The sequence below is a fragment of the Mercurialis annua genome, linkage group LG6 (assembly GCF_937616625.2).
Source record: "Mercurialis annua linkage group LG6, ddMerAnnu1.2, whole genome shotgun sequence".
NCBI classification, from domain to species: Eukaryota; Viridiplantae; Streptophyta; class Magnoliopsida; order Malpighiales; family Euphorbiaceae; genus Mercurialis; species Mercurialis annua.
In genome coordinates this window covers 33,768,210-33,785,750 of record NC_065575.1, presented here as the reverse complement: position 1 = coordinate 33,785,750, position 17,541 = coordinate 33,768,210, and the positions used below count along the sequence as shown (strand labels likewise).

General features: G+C 36.7%; 3 protein-coding genes across 6 annotated transcripts; all 3 read right to left on the bottom strand.

The window, feature by feature from the left end:
* Positions 1-548: 548 nt before the first annotated feature.
* Positions 549-4,118, bottom strand: LOC126686251 (uncharacterized). 3 transcript variants are annotated; one of them, XM_050380295.2, is made up of 11 exons: positions 3,915-4,118; positions 3,740-3,847; positions 3,424-3,530; positions 3,262-3,311; positions 3,061-3,161; positions 2,588-2,675; positions 1,923-2,031; positions 1,673-1,793; positions 1,455-1,526; positions 1,208-1,321; positions 549-1,093 (listed from the first exon to the last, which is right to left on the bottom strand). In XM_050380295.2, the coding sequence occupies exons 1-11, from the start codon at positions 4,014-4,016 to the stop codon at positions 1,001-1,003; spliced, it is 1,065 nt and encodes a 354-aa protein (XP_050236252.1). In that variant the 5' UTR covers positions 4,017-4,118; the 3' UTR covers positions 549-1,000. The 3 variants fall into 3 exon arrangements, with proteins under 3 accessions (XP_050236252.1, XP_050236251.1, XP_050236253.1); XM_050380294.2 differs by having other exon boundaries at positions 1,616-1,793; positions 3,915-4,117; XM_050380296.2 differs by lacking the exon at positions 549-1,093 and having other exon boundaries at positions 1,432-1,526; positions 1,616-1,793.
* A 6,858-nt stretch (positions 4,119-10,976) lies between these two features.
* Positions 10,977-12,279, bottom strand: LOC130015695 (serine/threonine-protein phosphatase 7 long form homolog). The gene is made up of 2 exons (XM_056106351.1): positions 11,965-12,279; positions 10,977-11,869 (listed from the first exon to the last, which is right to left on the bottom strand). Exons 1-2 carry the CDS (start codon positions 12,277-12,279, stop codon positions 11,009-11,011), a joined length of 1,176 nt encoding a protein of 391 aa, XP_055962326.1. The 3' UTR covers positions 10,977-11,008.
* A 581-nt stretch (positions 12,280-12,860) lies between these two features.
* Positions 12,861-15,395, bottom strand: LOC126686137 (uncharacterized). 2 transcript variants are annotated; one of them, XM_050380169.2, is made up of 4 exons: positions 15,263-15,395; positions 14,756-15,190; positions 14,099-14,678; positions 12,861-13,398 (listed from the first exon to the last, which is right to left on the bottom strand). In XM_050380169.2, exons 2-4 carry the CDS (start codon positions 15,144-15,146, stop codon positions 13,302-13,304), a joined length of 1,068 nt encoding a protein of 355 aa, XP_050236126.1. In that variant the 5' UTR covers positions 15,147-15,190; positions 15,263-15,395; the 3' UTR covers positions 12,861-13,301. The 2 variants fall into 2 exon arrangements, 1 of the variants encoding a protein (XP_050236126.1); XR_008790910.1 differs by lacking the exons at positions 14,099-14,678; positions 14,756-15,190; positions 15,263-15,395 and adding an exon at positions 13,489-13,620 and having other exon boundaries at positions 13,307-13,398.
* Between the last annotated feature and the right edge of the window lie 2,146 nt (positions 15,396-17,541).

The following is a 17,541-nucleotide window of genomic DNA, read 5'->3' as shown; positions in this document are numbered from 1 at the left end:
TTCCACTTACAATTCACTTAATATTTCCTTGATTATTCAATATGGAATTTTCCGACAATTTTATGATTGAAAATAAATAAAAATTTATGTACATCTGTGCAAATGTAAAGTTGGTGTCGTAGTTAATCCATGTTAAAAATGATAAGAATACAAACTATTAACCCGTGTTAAAAATAATAATAACAACTAATATCAAATTGATGTCTTGATATAAAAAAAAAAACAACAATTTCTTAAAACAAAAAAAAGTTTATATGATCAACAAAACCTTTAATGAAAATCTCAAATCTATAGCTGTAAAATTAGTTCTCAGTTCTCACATAGCTTTTATTAAGGCTAAACCCATGTAGAGGCCCTTGTACTATATCATTTTTATTTAAAAAGCCCTTTTACTATTTTTTTGTTCTTCAGGTCCCTGTACTTGACAAAATTCCGATTTTCAGGTCCTTTTGAGGGACTGGAGGAACAAAAAAATTGTAAGTAGAGGGACTGGAAAAAACTAAAAAAGGACCTGAAAATCAAAAATTATGTAAGTAGAGGGACTTGAAGAACAAAAAAATAGTACAGGGACTTTTTGAACAAAAATGATATAGTACAAGGGCCTCTAGATGGGTTTAGCCTTTTATTAACCATCACAATACTATTGATATGTCATGCTTTTACGGTTTACCCAAAATCCAACTTAGCCTGGTAGAAAGCTTCTTGAATTTTTGGCCAAATTTCATGGGGATCAGGTACATCCCCATTTTCTAGATATACAGCAAATGGTGATCTTTGCCGAGCCTTCGTATTCAGAAAAATTACTGTGTGATTTTCAGTCATCTCGATTAATTCTCATGAATTTTGTAACCCGAAGACGGTATGCAATTCATTTACGTGATAAGGGTTCTGGTTCATGCAAGTGCGACACGCTTCTCTGTCAATGAACTCGTCCAAATGCAGAACAGCAACCAAGGCCTTCAGTTTACACAAATTTCTAACCCTCAAAAACATTTCCAGCTCACATCCCAAATATAAAGCAATTTGAATAGCAGGGTAGAAGCAGAGCACTGTCTTCCACCATTATTGGCTGCCTGAAAGGATTTATTTCAATCTACAAAGCAGAGAGAATAATTAAGCTCCAAATTCAATGAAGCTAAGCAGCAATTTCAACTGAATTTGTTAAACGAAAATTCTTGGAAACAAAACATGTATATTGCAAACGCACCGGAAGGGAGAGAGGACGCCCAGTTACACTAGTTATGCAGCTCGCTGCTAGGTGACAAGCCTCTTCACAATAATCAGAAAAAACAGCAGGGGCGCCATTCTCATAAATCAGCTTCTGGCATGTCCATCGAAGTAATCATCACAAAGTAAATAGCGAAGACGCAATAAATAAATCAGTTCATCAAAAGAGAAATGAAAAAATGACAACAGTTTAAGTAGGCTTACTATATGCAGAATCAGAAACATACAAGAGTAGGTAACCAACTTGGATAAGCAGCAATGCCAGCATTTGGAGCAATGACTAAATCAGGAAATGAACCCTGCCCAAAACGCACGTCAGCACCAAGGACAAACCAGCGCAGAAAACAGCTTCTGACATAAATTCTCAACACAAATACAAAGAAGAGACCTCTCCTAAATCTTGGTAACAGTCATGGTAAAATCCTCTACGAAGCTGTAACGTCACCTTTGAAGAATTATCAGCACCAGCACTCCCATTCATAGTTTTGCTTGAGGACCTGCAAATGCAATTGCAGTCTCTATCCAAGCAACAAGCATAACTGCATAGATCAATCTTCTGGCCATCCCTACTCAAGGATAAGAAAAGGAGGAAATAAAGGTCTAAATCACAATAGATAAACAAACAAACAGAAAAAGGAATGAAATAAATCCTCAGTGAGAATTGAGCTTCGTTTACTATCAAGTGATGGACTAACCTATTTTCTGGAATCGCAGGTCCAATGAGTTCTAGATGCACATTTACACCAGGAAAAAGTGCATGCAACTCCCCAAAGACGGCCAGTTGTAGGAGCTCTTTTTCAGGCCCTTGCATATCAGAAATTCAAATCCAAAGAACATAATAAGACCATGCTACTCCAAACAAGTGATTTTAAGTAAGTATATGAAAGAGACAAACAACATTATACTCTACAGCTATGACAGCAATAACCGACACAAAAATGCAAGAACTCAGCACCTATACGATTTACCCCTCAATTTAAGGAGCTAAATGACAATTCTTCCTTTTTTCACTTTTATTGCTCCATACAAACTACAAAATACTACTTTCTGATGCATAATACTACAATACAGATAATCTGATTTAAAAATAGTAAACATTTTGCTTCTGCCATGGTTATTAAGCTGATTATAAAATTGTATGCTTCACTGACTATCAAGTATCAAGTACATGTACACAAAACAATTTCTTCATAACGTAACCATAAACTGATTCTATTTTCAGGTCGGGATTGGACGAGGCATCTAAAAATTTTAAGCACCAAGAAATCATAATTAACAGAAGGAAACAGAGAGCATGAAAAGGTCTAAGCTAGATTAATCAGTTCTAAAAGTCAACAAGCTTCCAAGTTGCGACACTTACCAAGATAGTGTATGCACAATTTGTTGCAGCTTTCGGAAGTTGAGTTTCTCATATGAGCAATTTGAGTTGCGTAGTAAATCATAAGCGGCTGAGATGCAAACACCACTAGGATAAGCTACATTACATGCTACTGTGGCATTTTGTTGAGGATGTAATTCAGACCCAGTGATATAGTTTGGTGAAGTAGAACTTTTCGTATGTGAAAAATTTATATTTACCACTATGATTAATGAGCACTCAGATTTTGGCTAGTTTGCAGAAAGATTTCAAAACTAGCATATCCTAAAAGTTGAACAAAGTTCTTGAGTCAATATTAAAGTCCATCTAGAAAATTGAGAAATCCGGCAAAGAAAAATAAGGACTCGATGTCATCTATAATTTGATTATTCCAGGTCCTACCTTTAATGGTTCTAATGTTCTCTGACCTCTACGAGTCTTCTAATGCATATTCTACTTCGAATATAAATTCATACCCAGTGAAGAAGCAAAGCAACAGGTGAATGTAGTGGGATGCCTCTCCACTCATAGTAATCCATCCAGCTAGTTAAATGCTTTGGAATTGCAGAAACAGGCCCTGCATTAGACTACACAATACTTTATCCGTCGTTCAAAATAACAAAAAAAGATATAAGGTAAAAGTAAAATAACCAAAAGCTGGAAACATAAGACGATACCCCGACAAGGGCACATATCAGTGGAAAGATTCCAGCCTTCGTCCTTCGACCTGTCAACCGCATAGAGAAAACACAGCCAATGTTAACGATAATGAATTCAAACAAACAATTAGTAATTTAATCGAAAAAATCACAGTAAAATGTGACAATAAATAATCTAACCTTAAACAATCAGAGTAATCAAGTGAAGCACCACAGCTACATTCACACATCCACATCCCCAACCTATGAATTTCTATTTTGCTAAAGAACAAACACCTGCTCTCTTGCTATATTATTAAAAGCACAATTAATGAAATGAAGCAGATGAAATGCTAGGCAGCACACCGACATGGAGAAACGAGACACTTGGACATGTACACGGCGAAACATTGTTATTTTACAGTTTCCTATATTAAAAATGAAGTTTCGTGTCCGAAACGCCAAATGTTCGACTCGATTTCGAAACGGAATGAAGGGATAAAAATTGGGGAAGTACCTGAGAAGGAGTAGAGAAGGTGAAAGGGAAATCATTCAGTTCATCAATACGCATCATTTGCTCCTCTAGTCTTTCACATTCGTTTTTATGCTCACTCCAATGTGAAATCTACTTCCATTAAAACCAAATAAATTATTCAATTCAATAGTTATTAAATGGATCAAAATTGACTGACCCGGTGAGAGACGGAGCAGTAAGCAACAGCACCACAACGAGCACATGGTCTTGTAGGCGGACCTGTGCACCGGGTTCCGCCTCCCTTCGCGGCGCACTCCATTTCTTCTTCGAGTTCAGGTGATGACCGTACAGCTAACAGCTAGAAGACGGCTCGCTAACGGGCCTTCGTATGCATGAATTGAAACGGGATTTCTGTTAATTTTTGAGAAATCGATTAATATATTAATTGTAATTTTTAAATTTATATAAAAGATTTCATTTTTAAATTTATTCGTGCCGGATATTTTATTTTTATATATAAAATAACAAACATTTGCAAATTTTATCCGTTATAAATAAATCTTTTAAAATCGACTATTTTAGTACATTTTGAGATACTTGAAACATTTTCAAGTCATTCGTGAATTAAATCAAAAAATGTGCTATCCGTTAATAAACTAAAGGCTTAATTCCTTAAAAATAATCCACCTTCTATTTTTTTTTTGTCTGTATCTTGACGTTATAAAATACCCAATTTTGGATTTTTAAGTTTCATCCCTACCAAAAAACATTTAATTGTACTTTTTTATTTGGAAAAGAGTTTAAAGCAATACTTCATTCTTAACCTATATATTAATTAGATATGGAAAGAATGTCAGTTAAGCCCCTAATGTTTGGCCTATAAATCAAGTAGGACACTAACATTTGGAAAGGTGCAAGTAAGCCTCTAATGTTTTCAAATCATATCATATAAGCCCTTTCACTTAACACCGTTTAAAACCAAAGCCAACTCCGTCTATTTTTTTCCAAGGTGGCTCATTTAATAGTGACATGTTAATCAATTATTGTTGACACACCATTTAAAACCCAACCTACTTTTTTTTTTAGAATATCGTACCCCTTTTTATTTAATTTCTCTAAATTGAAAGAAACCCCCTCCCTCTTTAACGGCCTCTCCATCTTCGTCACCATCGCCTTCCCTAACTTCCCAATATCCGGATCTGGTGTCAGCCTGCGCGTTCACTTTATGCTCCGTTAAAATGGCAATACATCGTAGAGATTAAACAGAGACACTGTCTCCGTACTAACGGTTTAGGGATTGTTTCTAGCTCTATCGCCGCGAGATTGTAAGTGTCTCGATTTGAGAATTTTGTTATTAGATTTCGCACCTTTAACTTCAGATTATGCGACATTTTCTCTAATTTTACGCTGGATGGAGATTTAGGGTAGAAGTGCCGGAAATTATGGCGCCTTTACTCTCATGAACAAACTCTGCACCGCCATGCATAAGGGTACCAATTTTTGCATCCGTTGGATTTTTTGCTGGATTAGTAAGGACTACATTCTCAAATACGTTGAATTTGTGCTAGAGATATCAAACATGGCTTCAATTTATGCTGGAGAAATGGTTGCCCTCGTTAGCTTTTAAGAGCTCGATTGTCGTTTTGAGATGCTAGCGTAATGTTTTTGGTAGAATGTTGTTTGCTATATTGGCGAGGATGAGTGGCTCACAGAGTGTGGATGAAGCTAAGGGTACATGCAACTTCTGGATTTTTGGTGGCCGAGATGGAGAAATTGGTGGCGGATGATGGAGAAAGAAAAACGAAGTAGTGGGGTTATTACTGAATTGTAAATTAAAATACAATTCTATTTTGATAAGAGTTGATTTTGAGTTTCAAACTGGGGGAAAAAATGATTCCACGTGGGCACTAAATAAGCCACCTTGGAAAAAAATAACGGAATTGGCTTAGGTTTTAAACAGTGTTAAGTAAAAGGGTTTATATGATACAATATGAAAACGTTAGGGGTTTAATTGCACTTTTTCGGACGTTAGTGGCTTACTTGACCTATAGAACATACGTTAGGAGCTTAACTGACCCTTTTTCTATTAGATATTAATGTTATTAATAATAACAATAATACTATCTTTTAAAAAAAACAACAATTTTTTAAAAAAAATTCGGAGCCGTCGCCGCCGTTACTTTTCATCGGATGTATTTGAATATTTTTAAGTTGAACGACTTGTTTGTATTTTTTAAAATGGAAAAAAGTATGATATAAACCTTTTTCCAAATGAAAAGAGTACAATTTAATGTTTTTGTTAGGGATGTATCTTAAAACCTTAAAATTGGGTACAAATAGTGTTTTTATAAGGTCAGGATATAAACGAAAAAAAAGTACAAGGTGTTGGTTTTTTAAGGAATTAAGCCTAAATTAAACTAGCCAATTTTAATTAATTTGGCTAGAAAAGGTTTTAAATATCTCATATCATTCGAAATCGGTTAGTTTAGCCCCTTCACAAATGATAATTTTTCGGTTTGGTTCACGAACGGCTAAAAAATATTTCAAATATCTTAAAATGGAATAAATTAATCGATTTTGAAAGTTTTGATTATAACTGACAAAACACAAACGCTTGATATTTTATTGGGATTAACTCTTGTATAATTAATTGTGTGACTTCTTTTTCAAAAATATATATTTGTATAAACACACATACTTTTATTTATATCTATTTCGGATTTTGAGAAATCGTACTTTAAATAAACTTCATACATAAAACTTATATACCATAAAAGTAGACCGTGTTTCGAATATACAATTTTAAAGAAAAACAATTATTAAAAAGACCACAAGAATATACTATAAAAGATATAGAGACAATATAGCACTTGTTTTTCGTTCTTTCGAGCTCAGATTAAGACTTTATTCTTATAATCTTCATACCTACAATACGCACAAGATTTAGGATCGGTATCACATACCAAGTCTATCAACCGAAAAAGATTCATAAATGATTACCTCCTAATGATATCCATCTCATCTTTCGTATGATGCTTTTTATGGACACACTTTCGCATAAATGGCTCATTACTTTTATTTGAAATACGCATACGACGAATTTTATCCATTGATTGAGCATATTTTAAAATTCTGGTTAGTATCTCGTACGAACATCTAGTGTTATCCATAACGTGTTCCTTCATAAATTCATTGAACGAAGAAGGAACCAATTGGATTACTATATCAAGTTGCTGTTGAATATCAATCGAGACGTCTAGACAATCTAACATTCCGAAAGATAATTTCATTACATCTACATGATCCTTAGTATCCTTTTCATCCTCTATTCTCATGAAAATCAAATGCTTCAATATCTCATATTGAGCCTTATGAATGTCATTTCCATGAATCTTGAGAATATGATGAAAGATTTCACTAGCATTTTAAACGTTTCATATAGTAACTAATAATTATCATTTATCGAAGACAATATCAAGGCACGAACCCGAGAACTGTTAAGATGTCAAGTACATAATTCAATGCCCTCTTCTATGTAACAATTCACATAGAGCACAACAAAATTCGTTTAAATTCAGCAAGTTCCAAAGACAATTTATCCAGTAAGTTCATTCCCATAAAGCTATTTTGATATAAGTTACAAATTAGTGATTCCATTATTTTGTAAATTATCAAAGACAGTGAGATTAAGTTAGTTATGAAGTTGTAGTATTATTTATGATTAGGTCTTTAATCAAAAATGTCATTTATTAATTTTTCAAAGCATATATTTTCAAAATATGAAACCGAAATCTACCTCAATTTCTAATAGATTATTGGGTTCTTATAGTGTTAGTTTTTCCCTCTTTTTTTGGGATCATAACTATATATAAGTGATCAAACACTTGTTCATCACAAGTCTTTGTGAGATTCAATATTCCCGACTCCTAATGTTACGATCCTCAAGTGCTTAATGCTATTCTTGCATTTTCGCATTAGCTAAATTCAACCCATTTAATCAGCTAAGATGCATCAATTTGAATAATATACGACTCAGACACACCTAATTTCCTTTCTCGTCATATATTATATAGACTACACCTGCAACATATCATGATTAACAATAAACTCAACAACAACCTTGTAACGATATCACCTCACCCCTATGTATCCATACTTGACAAGATTATAACTCAAAGCATGTTAGTTTACTGCTTCAATAGAGATTCTAGATTATCATCTAAAGATCTACTATTAAACTTAATCTTTTTGTTTGGAAGATTTTTAGGTCATTTTAAAGGTCTCACTTAAACACATAAGTTCATTTTAGCATGCATCATTGTATATCACATATATAATCTAAAGGCCTAATACCTTAAAAAAACCGATCATGTAACCCCTTTTCGATCCTACCCTGACGTTGAATTTTACCCTATTTCGCATTTTATCATTTCAATTGTACCCTGAAATATTAAATTGACGTCTTTTTCATTTGGAAAAAATTTCAAAATGTTCTCCATGTATAGCATATATTAATTGTACATGTTTAAAATTTATTTAGATTCAGTTAAATTAATTAAGAATTTAAATTAGTTTTAATTTGATTATAGTTTTTAGTTAGTTTATAAAAAAAAGGACTTATTTGTACTTTTTTGAATGGAAATGAATTTAATTTTATCTTTAATCATGGTTAATTGAATGATTTCATCATTTAAGTAAAGACAAAAATTAAAAAATTGGGATACAATTGAAATGATAAAATGTAAAATAGGATAAAATTGATAAGTTTTCAACGTCAGGGTAGGATCAAAAAGGGACTGTAAGGTCGGAGGTTTTTTAGGTACTACGCCTAATCTAAAATGAGCAAATTAAGCATGCACATGATCATGAACTCAACTAAGATCTCATTTCCTAGCCACAAGAAATGAGAAAATAATTATAAAATGTTCAAATCGATTCTCCAATCGATGTTTTTTTAATCTGAGCTTGTTTAGGTACCATGGGAGCATCCTAGGACCCGTGAGTGCCTCTTTCGATCGCTGAACCACCGGAAGCTCAAAATCACATTTTTCATAATTCCGTGTAGAAGATTTGTCGCCCCCGTGACCCATGACTATCATAGGCGCGACCCATGTCACGAGCGTGACTTCTAGGAGTCACGGGTGCGAGCCCTTGCTGACAGCACACCGGTTTTTGCACGTTTAGCCCAATTCGCTTGTTTCTCATGTTCCGTTGATTCTGCACTTTTACATGACAACTCTTTGACATACTAAGGTGAATATACAACATAGAATATGAAGGAAAACAAGACCTAAAGCCTAGGGAATTATAGATTACAAACCAAACATGACCATGCAAAAACATTCATCAACAAGCTAAAGATGCATTCGAACATTGATAAAGTGGCTCTGATACCACTGTTGAAAAGAGTTTCCTCGCACAGGGGAAGCATGTAAAAGGTGGAAAAGGAGCATGGTGGGGCCGAGATTAAAAACGTGCATTTCAATTCGAAATCAAAAACCGCTTAAAACCGTTGATCACATCAACACCCAACTAATAAATCACTCGCTAATATATTCAAATACATAAAAGAAGAGTTGGTGTATCCATCTCTTGTTGAGACCCTAAGCAATTCTTCAAGCGTTGAAAATACGCTGCCTTTAGCTAGTACACACAAACCAGACTTTGATCAAATGATCCCGATTTGAATCAAGCGGTTTCGTATCTCCCTGAGTTGTGACCCAATTGCGGCTTGTTTCAATTCGGTTCGGAAGACTTCTGTATGGAATACTTAAAGGAAAACTCATTTGAACTTGAACTTGTGATACTTAAAGATCTTGTTCCTTGATTTAAATTCCTACAACTTTTTTAGAATTCAATTAATAAATTTTTAATTTTTGAGTTATAACACTTAGAACACAAACCTATATTAAACTCCTTCAATAGCTTGTAGATGATGACGACTATGCAAGTAGTAAGTATAGAAGTTGATTTTGAGCTTTTTCTTGAATCACATTCAATATGAAACACTTGCATATGAAAATCTCTATAACTACTAAACTACTTCATGTAGAAATGAATTTGCTTGATTTTTCCAAACCTATCAGCACTTGCATAAACTTGAATTTTGTGTGAATGTTTTAATTTCTATAAGTTTCATGGAAGTCTATTTATAAGAAAATCTCAAGTTCATGCAACATGAAACATAAATATGTGTCAATTTTACATAACTTAATTGAACACCTAACCATACAAATGACACTCATTTTGCATATGTGTTGAATTTAAGACACATAATATTTTATGTGTATAATTCACCATTTATTTATTATTTATGAATGCCATATTTACAACACTTGTAAATTTCCTATATAATCGTGTGCATCCAATCATACACTAAGATAATATATACCTTTGATTATGTATGGACAAATGACATTTAAATGACTGGTGTAATTTCTTAATCTCCAATAAGAATTTATTCAATCATTAATTCATAATTATTAAATCCTTAGATCTTTAATTATTAATAACCTTTTATTAATAATTTAATAATCAATTAATTAATAAATAACACTTATTATTTAATTAACCATAATTATAGATATAATAATTAATAAATAATAACACTTACTCCCTCCGTCCCACTCTAATTGACAAAATAACTAAATTACAATAACCAATACAAACTAATAAATGAAATAAAGAGTTACTTGTATACCCTTCTATTGATAATAGAGCTAATTAATGCTATTAGTATATTGGGTTAATGACCATTAAATTACTTATTTGTTAATTATTTCTGAAATTAGGCCCACAAAAATTTAAATTCCCATTTTATACTTTATAGACCGCGGAACAGTTCCGCGCCGCGGTCTGGCCTACGTGGCTCCTCGCTGGCCAATCAGGGAGGAGCCACATAGGCAAAAGCAAACCGCGTAACTCTTACGCGGTTTGCATTGCCAACGTGGCAAACCGCGTAAGTGTTACGCGGTTTGCTTTTGTGCAGCCAGGGAATTAATTCCCTGGCTGCACTGATTGGGAGAAATCCCAATCATTTTAAAAAAAAATTATATTAATATATTTTATTTATTTGAAAATGAAAAAATCTTTGGTTAAAAAAATTATACGTTTTAATTGTTGAATTTTTTAAATTTAAAACGTTTGAATTAGTTAATTTTTTTAACATTCTACAAAAATAAATTTATAAAATACTACAAAATAATTATATTAACAAATATTCAAATATAATTTATACTTTATAACAATAACATATTTAATAAACTAAAAATTACTACATCAGATAATAATGTACAAAGTACAAAAAAGAAATCACCTAGGAGTCCTATCGTCATATCTGCTAGTGACCGGGAGGTTCGAGCGCAAGTTGTTTCTGTTACGGTTTGCCCGACGGCCTGTACTGATGGTGAGGTAACGTCGACCTGGGCGACCATCACCATCTCCCTCTCCTGCATCGGCGTCCTCGTCGTCGGCTCCGTCGTCACCCTGCTGGTCCTGGGGAATGGCCGTACTCGTCGTTGCTGGTGGCGGGGTAACAAATTCTTCTTGTTGGCGGAACATCATCGCCTCCATGCTGTCTAGACCTAACCAACTGCTACCATATGACAGAAAGTCTGTAGTCCCAGGTGTCTCTGGAAGTCCCTGTGAAGCTGGAAAGTCCTGTGTACCCTGTGTAGGCTGATCCCACTGCACCTGAAAAGGAGGCACCGTAGGTGGTACATAAGCAGGCGGCGGTGGAACAAAAGGCGAAGAAGGTCCTGGTGGCACTGGATATGAACACGACCCCTGAAAATAGTGATGTGCCGAATCCCCGTAAAACTGGCCAGAAGAAGAAGGAGGACCCGATGAAAAGGGTGGCGGTGCAGAGCTGGACCCCGCGTAATAGTAATGCCCTCTGAAAGGATGAAAAACCATTGGGGGAGGCATAGGATCGGTCGGACGCTGAGGCGGTGCAGGGGGGTGACGCCGCTCTCGCCGTCGATGTCGCAGTGTAGTCGGATCTATCGGCGCGTCAGGTATGACTGGTAGTCGATGCGGCGGTATAGAAGGCTCGATAGGGGGCGATGTAACATCACGGCGGTCCTCTCTAGTGCCTCTCTGTGTGCTGGCTGCGAACCGCCAAAGCTCAGTGTCAACAGGAGCATCCCTACGTACACGCTCCACAAAATCGGCCTGCAAATAAAGATATAATACGTTAAAAAAAGTAGGAAATTAACCCACAATTTATTGATTAATTAATTGAAAAACATATAATTTAAAAAAAATACCTGTGCTCCGAGCTCAGCGCCTTGTCGTGTGATCCAGCGACGCGTGACATACCGAAACCAATCCATATACTCGGAATGATAATGAGGTGGATCCTGGAGGGGCTGTCCTGAAATTACAAACCGGAGCCGGTCGTCCCACACACGAATGTAGTGAGAGTGTGTCTGGATCCAAGATGAGCTGCTCTTCAGGGTAAGGGAGTGTAGTGAGTGGTCCTGAAGTGGGACGTCTGGAATACCCTGTTGCAATCCGAACTGATGCAGAACTCTGTCTGCCTGGTGCCACTCCACAATATGAAAATAAATAAGTGGAACCATGGCCCGCCAAAAAGCGCGCCCATCTAAACAATACGCTGGGATAGTGTCCAGCATATCATCAGTGTACGGCTGCCAGATAAACTGCATGTATAAAATATAAGACATTTAGTATTAAAACATTCCCACAATGAGCTATTTAACATACGAGATAATAAAACCGAAACATAATTTCTTACATCTTCGTAGCGAGATGTGTCAAGCCGAACACGGATGTCAGGCAGCGAGTGTCGAGCCGCACGGCTGGCGTTTCTCCGGCCTCCCCATTTGTTATTCAAGAACAACAACACATTAATCCGTCAATATTTAAGAAATAGAATAAAATTAAAAAATATTAAATAACAGTAAAACACACCTGTCGCCCAGTGGTAGATGTGGTGAAATAGTGGGATCGGCAAGAGCGGGAGCAATAACTCTAAGTCGGTCCAATGCCCACAACTGCAGTATCCACAACGGCCCGCCCATGTTGCGGCGATTTGCAGACCGCAACGAACATGAGAAAAGCTCGTGATATAAGTAAGCCAGTGTCGCCGATCCCCAGCTGTAGGTCCGAACTGCCGCCAAGTCCTCTAAAAGTGGAAGAATCCGTAACGAAGTCTTCCCACTACCGAGGTCAGTGAAGCACAATCCTGTGACAGCGAGCAAGAGATACGCCCGTGTGTACCGATGGACAAGCTCGTCAGTCGCCTGGTCTGGTAACGCACCGAAGTCGGGGAGACTTTCTAGGATCCAAGAAGTCCGGACTGTGGAATTTGCAGGCTTTTTAGGATATCTGCCCGCAGGAATCCCCAAAACCCTCTCTGCCACTGCAGCCCAATCATGTACAATACCTTCTGTAACAGCATGACCGTCTACTGGTAGTCCGGTCTGAATGGCCACGTCCTGTAGTGTAACCGTGCACTCTCCGCCGGGTAAGTGAAAAGTGTGGGTCTCCGGCCTCCACCTCTCCACAAGGGCTGTGATCAGCTGCATGTCGACGCTGTAGTGACGCATAGCAAAACAGCCTGCAAATCCAGTAGGCTCGATCATCGACCGAATACGGTGGTCCAACCTAGCGAACGGCAGAACAGCGCTCCTTCTAGTCGTACAGCTAGTGCGTGACAGAAATCCCTCGTCAGATCCCTGAAAAAAATAAACATTAAGTTAGTTCAAAAATTTAATTAAGTTGCAAACGTAAATGTTGACAAAAAATAAGATGCAAACGTAAGTTACCGTGCCATCCCAGACATCCTGAGAGATATGGTCATGCTGTAAAAAAAGTAGCGCCGGTCTTTCAGGACCCGGCTGCATGTGATCGTGAGCAGCTGCCATGGCTGCAATTTGTTCAATACAAATTATTAAACAATTAAATCATAATAATATCAAACACTTGTTCACAAATAATATGAAACAATTAAATAAAAATAACTTCATCAATTAAACGGTCAAGTAAAAGTGTTACAAGAGTTTGTTATTTAAACTAAATAACTAAACAAACACAAAATAGAATGAGCTGCCAGATTTTCAATTTTAATAGAACACAAATGGAATTACAACATCCTTAGTACATGATAAATGGAAACAGAAATTCTCACATCACTGAACTCTAAAAGGACATGAACTAAGGTTATGACCATATGTAAGACATCTTCTACAGTAGTTGCTATTCCGCCTGTCCCTAAATGTCTGGTCCATTTCATTCCTACGCCTACTCTCAACCGGCCTACCCTTCTTCCTCATCCACTGTCTGTTAGGAACAAATGAAATTTCAGTGGAATTGATCCAACGATTTCGATTCCATAAGGGTTCAAATGAAACAGAGCTCCATGCTAAGATTCCATACTCGCATTTGTAATACCATGAAATGTAGTCACGGTAGTTCTCTCCGTATTGGTTGCAGGCAGCTATCGCATGGGAGCACGGAATTTTCCACTGTTGAAATTTTCCACAGGTGCATGTCCCGTCCAGTAGACGAACTTGCTGTGTATTGCCACCCTTTTGTCTTACATTGTCGCACTGGGTCAAGACATTGAATACCTTCTGTGCCACGTTGAACTGTGAAGCCGTATGAGTCTTTGACTTATTTTCCCAAGTCTCAATTATGTGTGCACAGACTGGAGTCCACATGAAACCGGATGCCAACCACATTTTGTAGTCGTTCACATGCTTAATGAATACGGAGTTGACCTTGTTAAATATTGCTTCCAACATGGCTGTGATAGGGAGCCCCCGAATGTTCTTTAACATCGCGTTGACCGACTCAGCGTAGTTTGTTGTCATCACACCATGCCGCATTCCAGACGTGTCGCCACTCATGCTCCATTTTCTAACATCAAGGCGGTCAAGATACGCATAACCCTCAGGTGAATCCGCCTCTATCAATGACATGTACCGATCTCTTTTATGCTCTTGGTATGCGCGTCCTACACGTCGATTAAACCGTCAATATTTTCCCATCAACCAAAAATTTATGTATTATATTAAATGACAAGAAAATTACCAGCTTTTTCAGCAAGCTTTTTGAGATATTTTTTCTTGAAGGCGTTGTGGAAGTTGCTCACTAGGTGTCTAATACACCACTTGTGGGTATCACCCGCCCACTCAGGCCCCTCCATGGCACTCATAATACCGGAGCCGCGATCAGATATGATACACACCTTTCGCTCACCCAAAACATACCTCTTCAACATCCTCATGAAATACCTCCAGGATGCGGCAGTTTCCGACTTCACAATGGCAAAAGCTATCGGCATGATGTGATTGTTCCCTTCAATTGCAGAAGCAATCAGCAAAGTCATTTCGTATTTTCCATATGTGTGGGTGCCGTCGATGTACACCACAGGCTTGCAATACTGAAAACCCTTCACCACTGGCTCGTAAGTCCAAAACATATGCTTGAAAGTTCTGAATTATGGATTGTTTTCAATTGGTGTACCTGTGCATACACCGTTATTAGTAATTATTAAATCGAACATATTTTTAATACTCGAAATTTTTAAAAAATTACCGGTAGCATGCCAGACTGTCCTGGGATTAGCAACGGTGACATTCGTCATAAAATTGCAAATCTCCTTGAAAGAGTCGTCCCATTGTCCGAACCTGTTTGCAATGGCCTTTTCCTTGGCATACCATGTTTTTTTGTATCCGGGCCTAACTTGCAATTTTTGAAAAATGCCCTCTTGAAGCGTTTTAATCCTAATGTCACGTTGCAGATGAAATTGCGTGTCGATGTGTTCAGCTATCTGTCGCGCTCTTAAATTGCAATGGTCTTGGTTCATTGATTGGCCGCTGCATTGGTGGGGGCCGTTATATCTTGTTATCATCCAGTCTGTCTCTCCTTTTAAAAGCGACGCACGCAACCTCCAATTGCAAGTGTCATTGTTCACACACACAAGAACTATTGTTTTACCAGTTGTCTGACTGCTCTTGTATTCTTTATTAGCTGCGATGTGATAACTCGCCGCGCATGTCTGGACAGCATACCTCAAACTAAAAATCATCCACAATTCAAACTCTTTTCCTGCTTCCCATATTGCATTTTCTTTAGGCCACAGATTCATATTGACACACATGTCGTCAACATTCTGATGCGTGTACTCATGAGGAAGGCGCGACTCAAAATGATCTGTATTTTGTTCCGACCCACCACCGACATTCTCACCATGGGTGCCATCTCCATTCTCACCACCAATGTCATCATCATCATCATCATCCTCGTTGTCATCAGCAACGGCCCCGTAGAAGTGTTCTTCCTCCTCATCTTCATCACTAAAATCATCACCATCGTCTACATCCGCACAGTCGTCTACATCCGCACAGTCGTCTACATCCGCACAGTCGTCTACATCCGCACAGTCGTCTCCATCCGCACGTACTTGAGATAACGGATTGTACACAATATAAAACGCAAGTACCCTCATTTGTGGCGTCCGCGAAACATTACGCCACATTGCTTGCATATGAACATCTGTCTCCATAGGAAAACCATCATATTTTTGAAATATTCCATGTTCATCGAACCGAGGCACTCGTAGATAAATCTTCACTATCTCGTCACCATCCTTCAGCCCAATTATCCTTCTAATTACGACTTGTAGTTGTGCAAAATTCACTACACTCGTCAGCTCAACCAATTCTGATTTACCGGAAACATAATCAACTCCACCCGGAGTCGATAATATTGTACCATCCTAATAATTTTTTAGGGCTGGCAGCTCATTTGTCGTCATTACTACATTAAAAAAATATAATTTTAACTACATTTTTAGGGCTGGCAGCTCATTAAAAAGAGGGTTACTCTCATTTAAAATATAATTCAAATATTCTACATGTCAAGTTCAAATTTTTAATAATTAGCCGATTTAAATGTAAATACGAATATTTTATGTTAACTTTTTTCACAAATCTACAGTTATAAAAAAATTATATTTTCTCTAAATACTGTTAAAAACAAATACCTATTTTTATATTTAATTTTTTAGTATCAAATCTATTTATATAATATAAAACATAAATTTTAATATTTTCACTAATTCCAACCTAATATAAAAATATTCTAAAAATTTCATATATTCGATTTTCTAATTTTAATTTACTCTATTTTACATTTATATAAATTTTATACACATTATTCTAATTTTATTTACACATTAATCTAATTTATTTTATAATATATATTTTTTAAAAAATTAACTAAATCTAACTATATTTATTTAACTAACTACATTTCAAACACTATTTTAATCTAATTACATTTCAAACATCATTTAAATCTAACTACATTCAATAATTAAAAATAACATAAATTTAAAAGACTCACCCGATAATTCCGCCAAAAATTAATATTCTACGCCAAAAAATAATATTCCGCCACGAAAAATAATATTCCACCACGAAAACCGACTCCGCAAAATCTTCTCCACAATAATTCCCCGATTTAATAAATTTTTCTCTCTCTATCTCTCTAACAATTTTTTCTCTCTCTCTATCTCTATCTCTCTAAAATTATTTTCTTTCTAACATTTGGGTAGAGATAAGGGGGAACGGATTCCCCCTTATATAGTAGTTGTAGACCGCAGAAATGTTCCGCGGTCTACAACTACTCAGTCAGGGAATTTATTGCCTGGCAGCCAACTTCTCAGCCAGGGAATTTATTCCCTGACAGAGGGAATAAATTCCCTCTGTAAACCGCGGAAGTGTTCCGCGGTTTACGCTGACGTGGCTCTACCTGCGTTCAGATGGAGCCACGTCTGCAGACCGCGGAACACTTCCGCGGTTTACTCCAAA

Bases quoted from the DNA above. Each gene is read 5' to 3' on its own strand.
- LOC126686251 (XM_050380294.2), bottom strand. From the start codon at position 4,016: ATGGAGTGCGCCGCGAAGGGAGGCGGAACCCGGTGCACAGGTCCGCCT. The intron at 3,162-3,261 runs GTATCGTCTTAT...AGTCTAATGCAG, and splicing joins TGATATGTGCCCTTGTCGGG to GGCCTGTTTCTGCAATTCCA. The intron at 1,794-1,922 runs GTTAGTCCATCA...ATCCTTGAGTAG, and splicing joins CCTGCGATTCCAGAAAATAG to GGATGGCCAGAAGATTGATC.
- LOC130015695 (XM_056106351.1), bottom strand. From the start codon at position 12,279: ATGGTTCCACTTATTTATTTTCATATTGTGGAGTGGCACCAGGCAGAC. The intron at 11,870-11,964 runs GTATTTTTTTTA...CTTTATTTGCAG, and splicing joins GCGCTGAGCTCGGAGCACAG to GCCGATTTTGTGGAGCGTGT.
- LOC126686137 (XM_050380169.2), bottom strand. From the start codon at position 15,146: ATGTTTTGGACTTACGAGCCAGTGGTGAAGGGTTTTCAGTATTGCAAG. The intron at 14,679-14,755 runs GTAATTTTCTTG...ATCGACGTGTAG, and splicing joins AAAGCTTGCTGAAAAAGCTG to GACGCGCATACCAAGAGCAT. The intron at 13,399-14,098 runs GTATGGAATCTT...TATTTTTTTCAG, and splicing joins TCATGGTATTACAAATGCGA to GGATCTGACGAGGGATTTCT.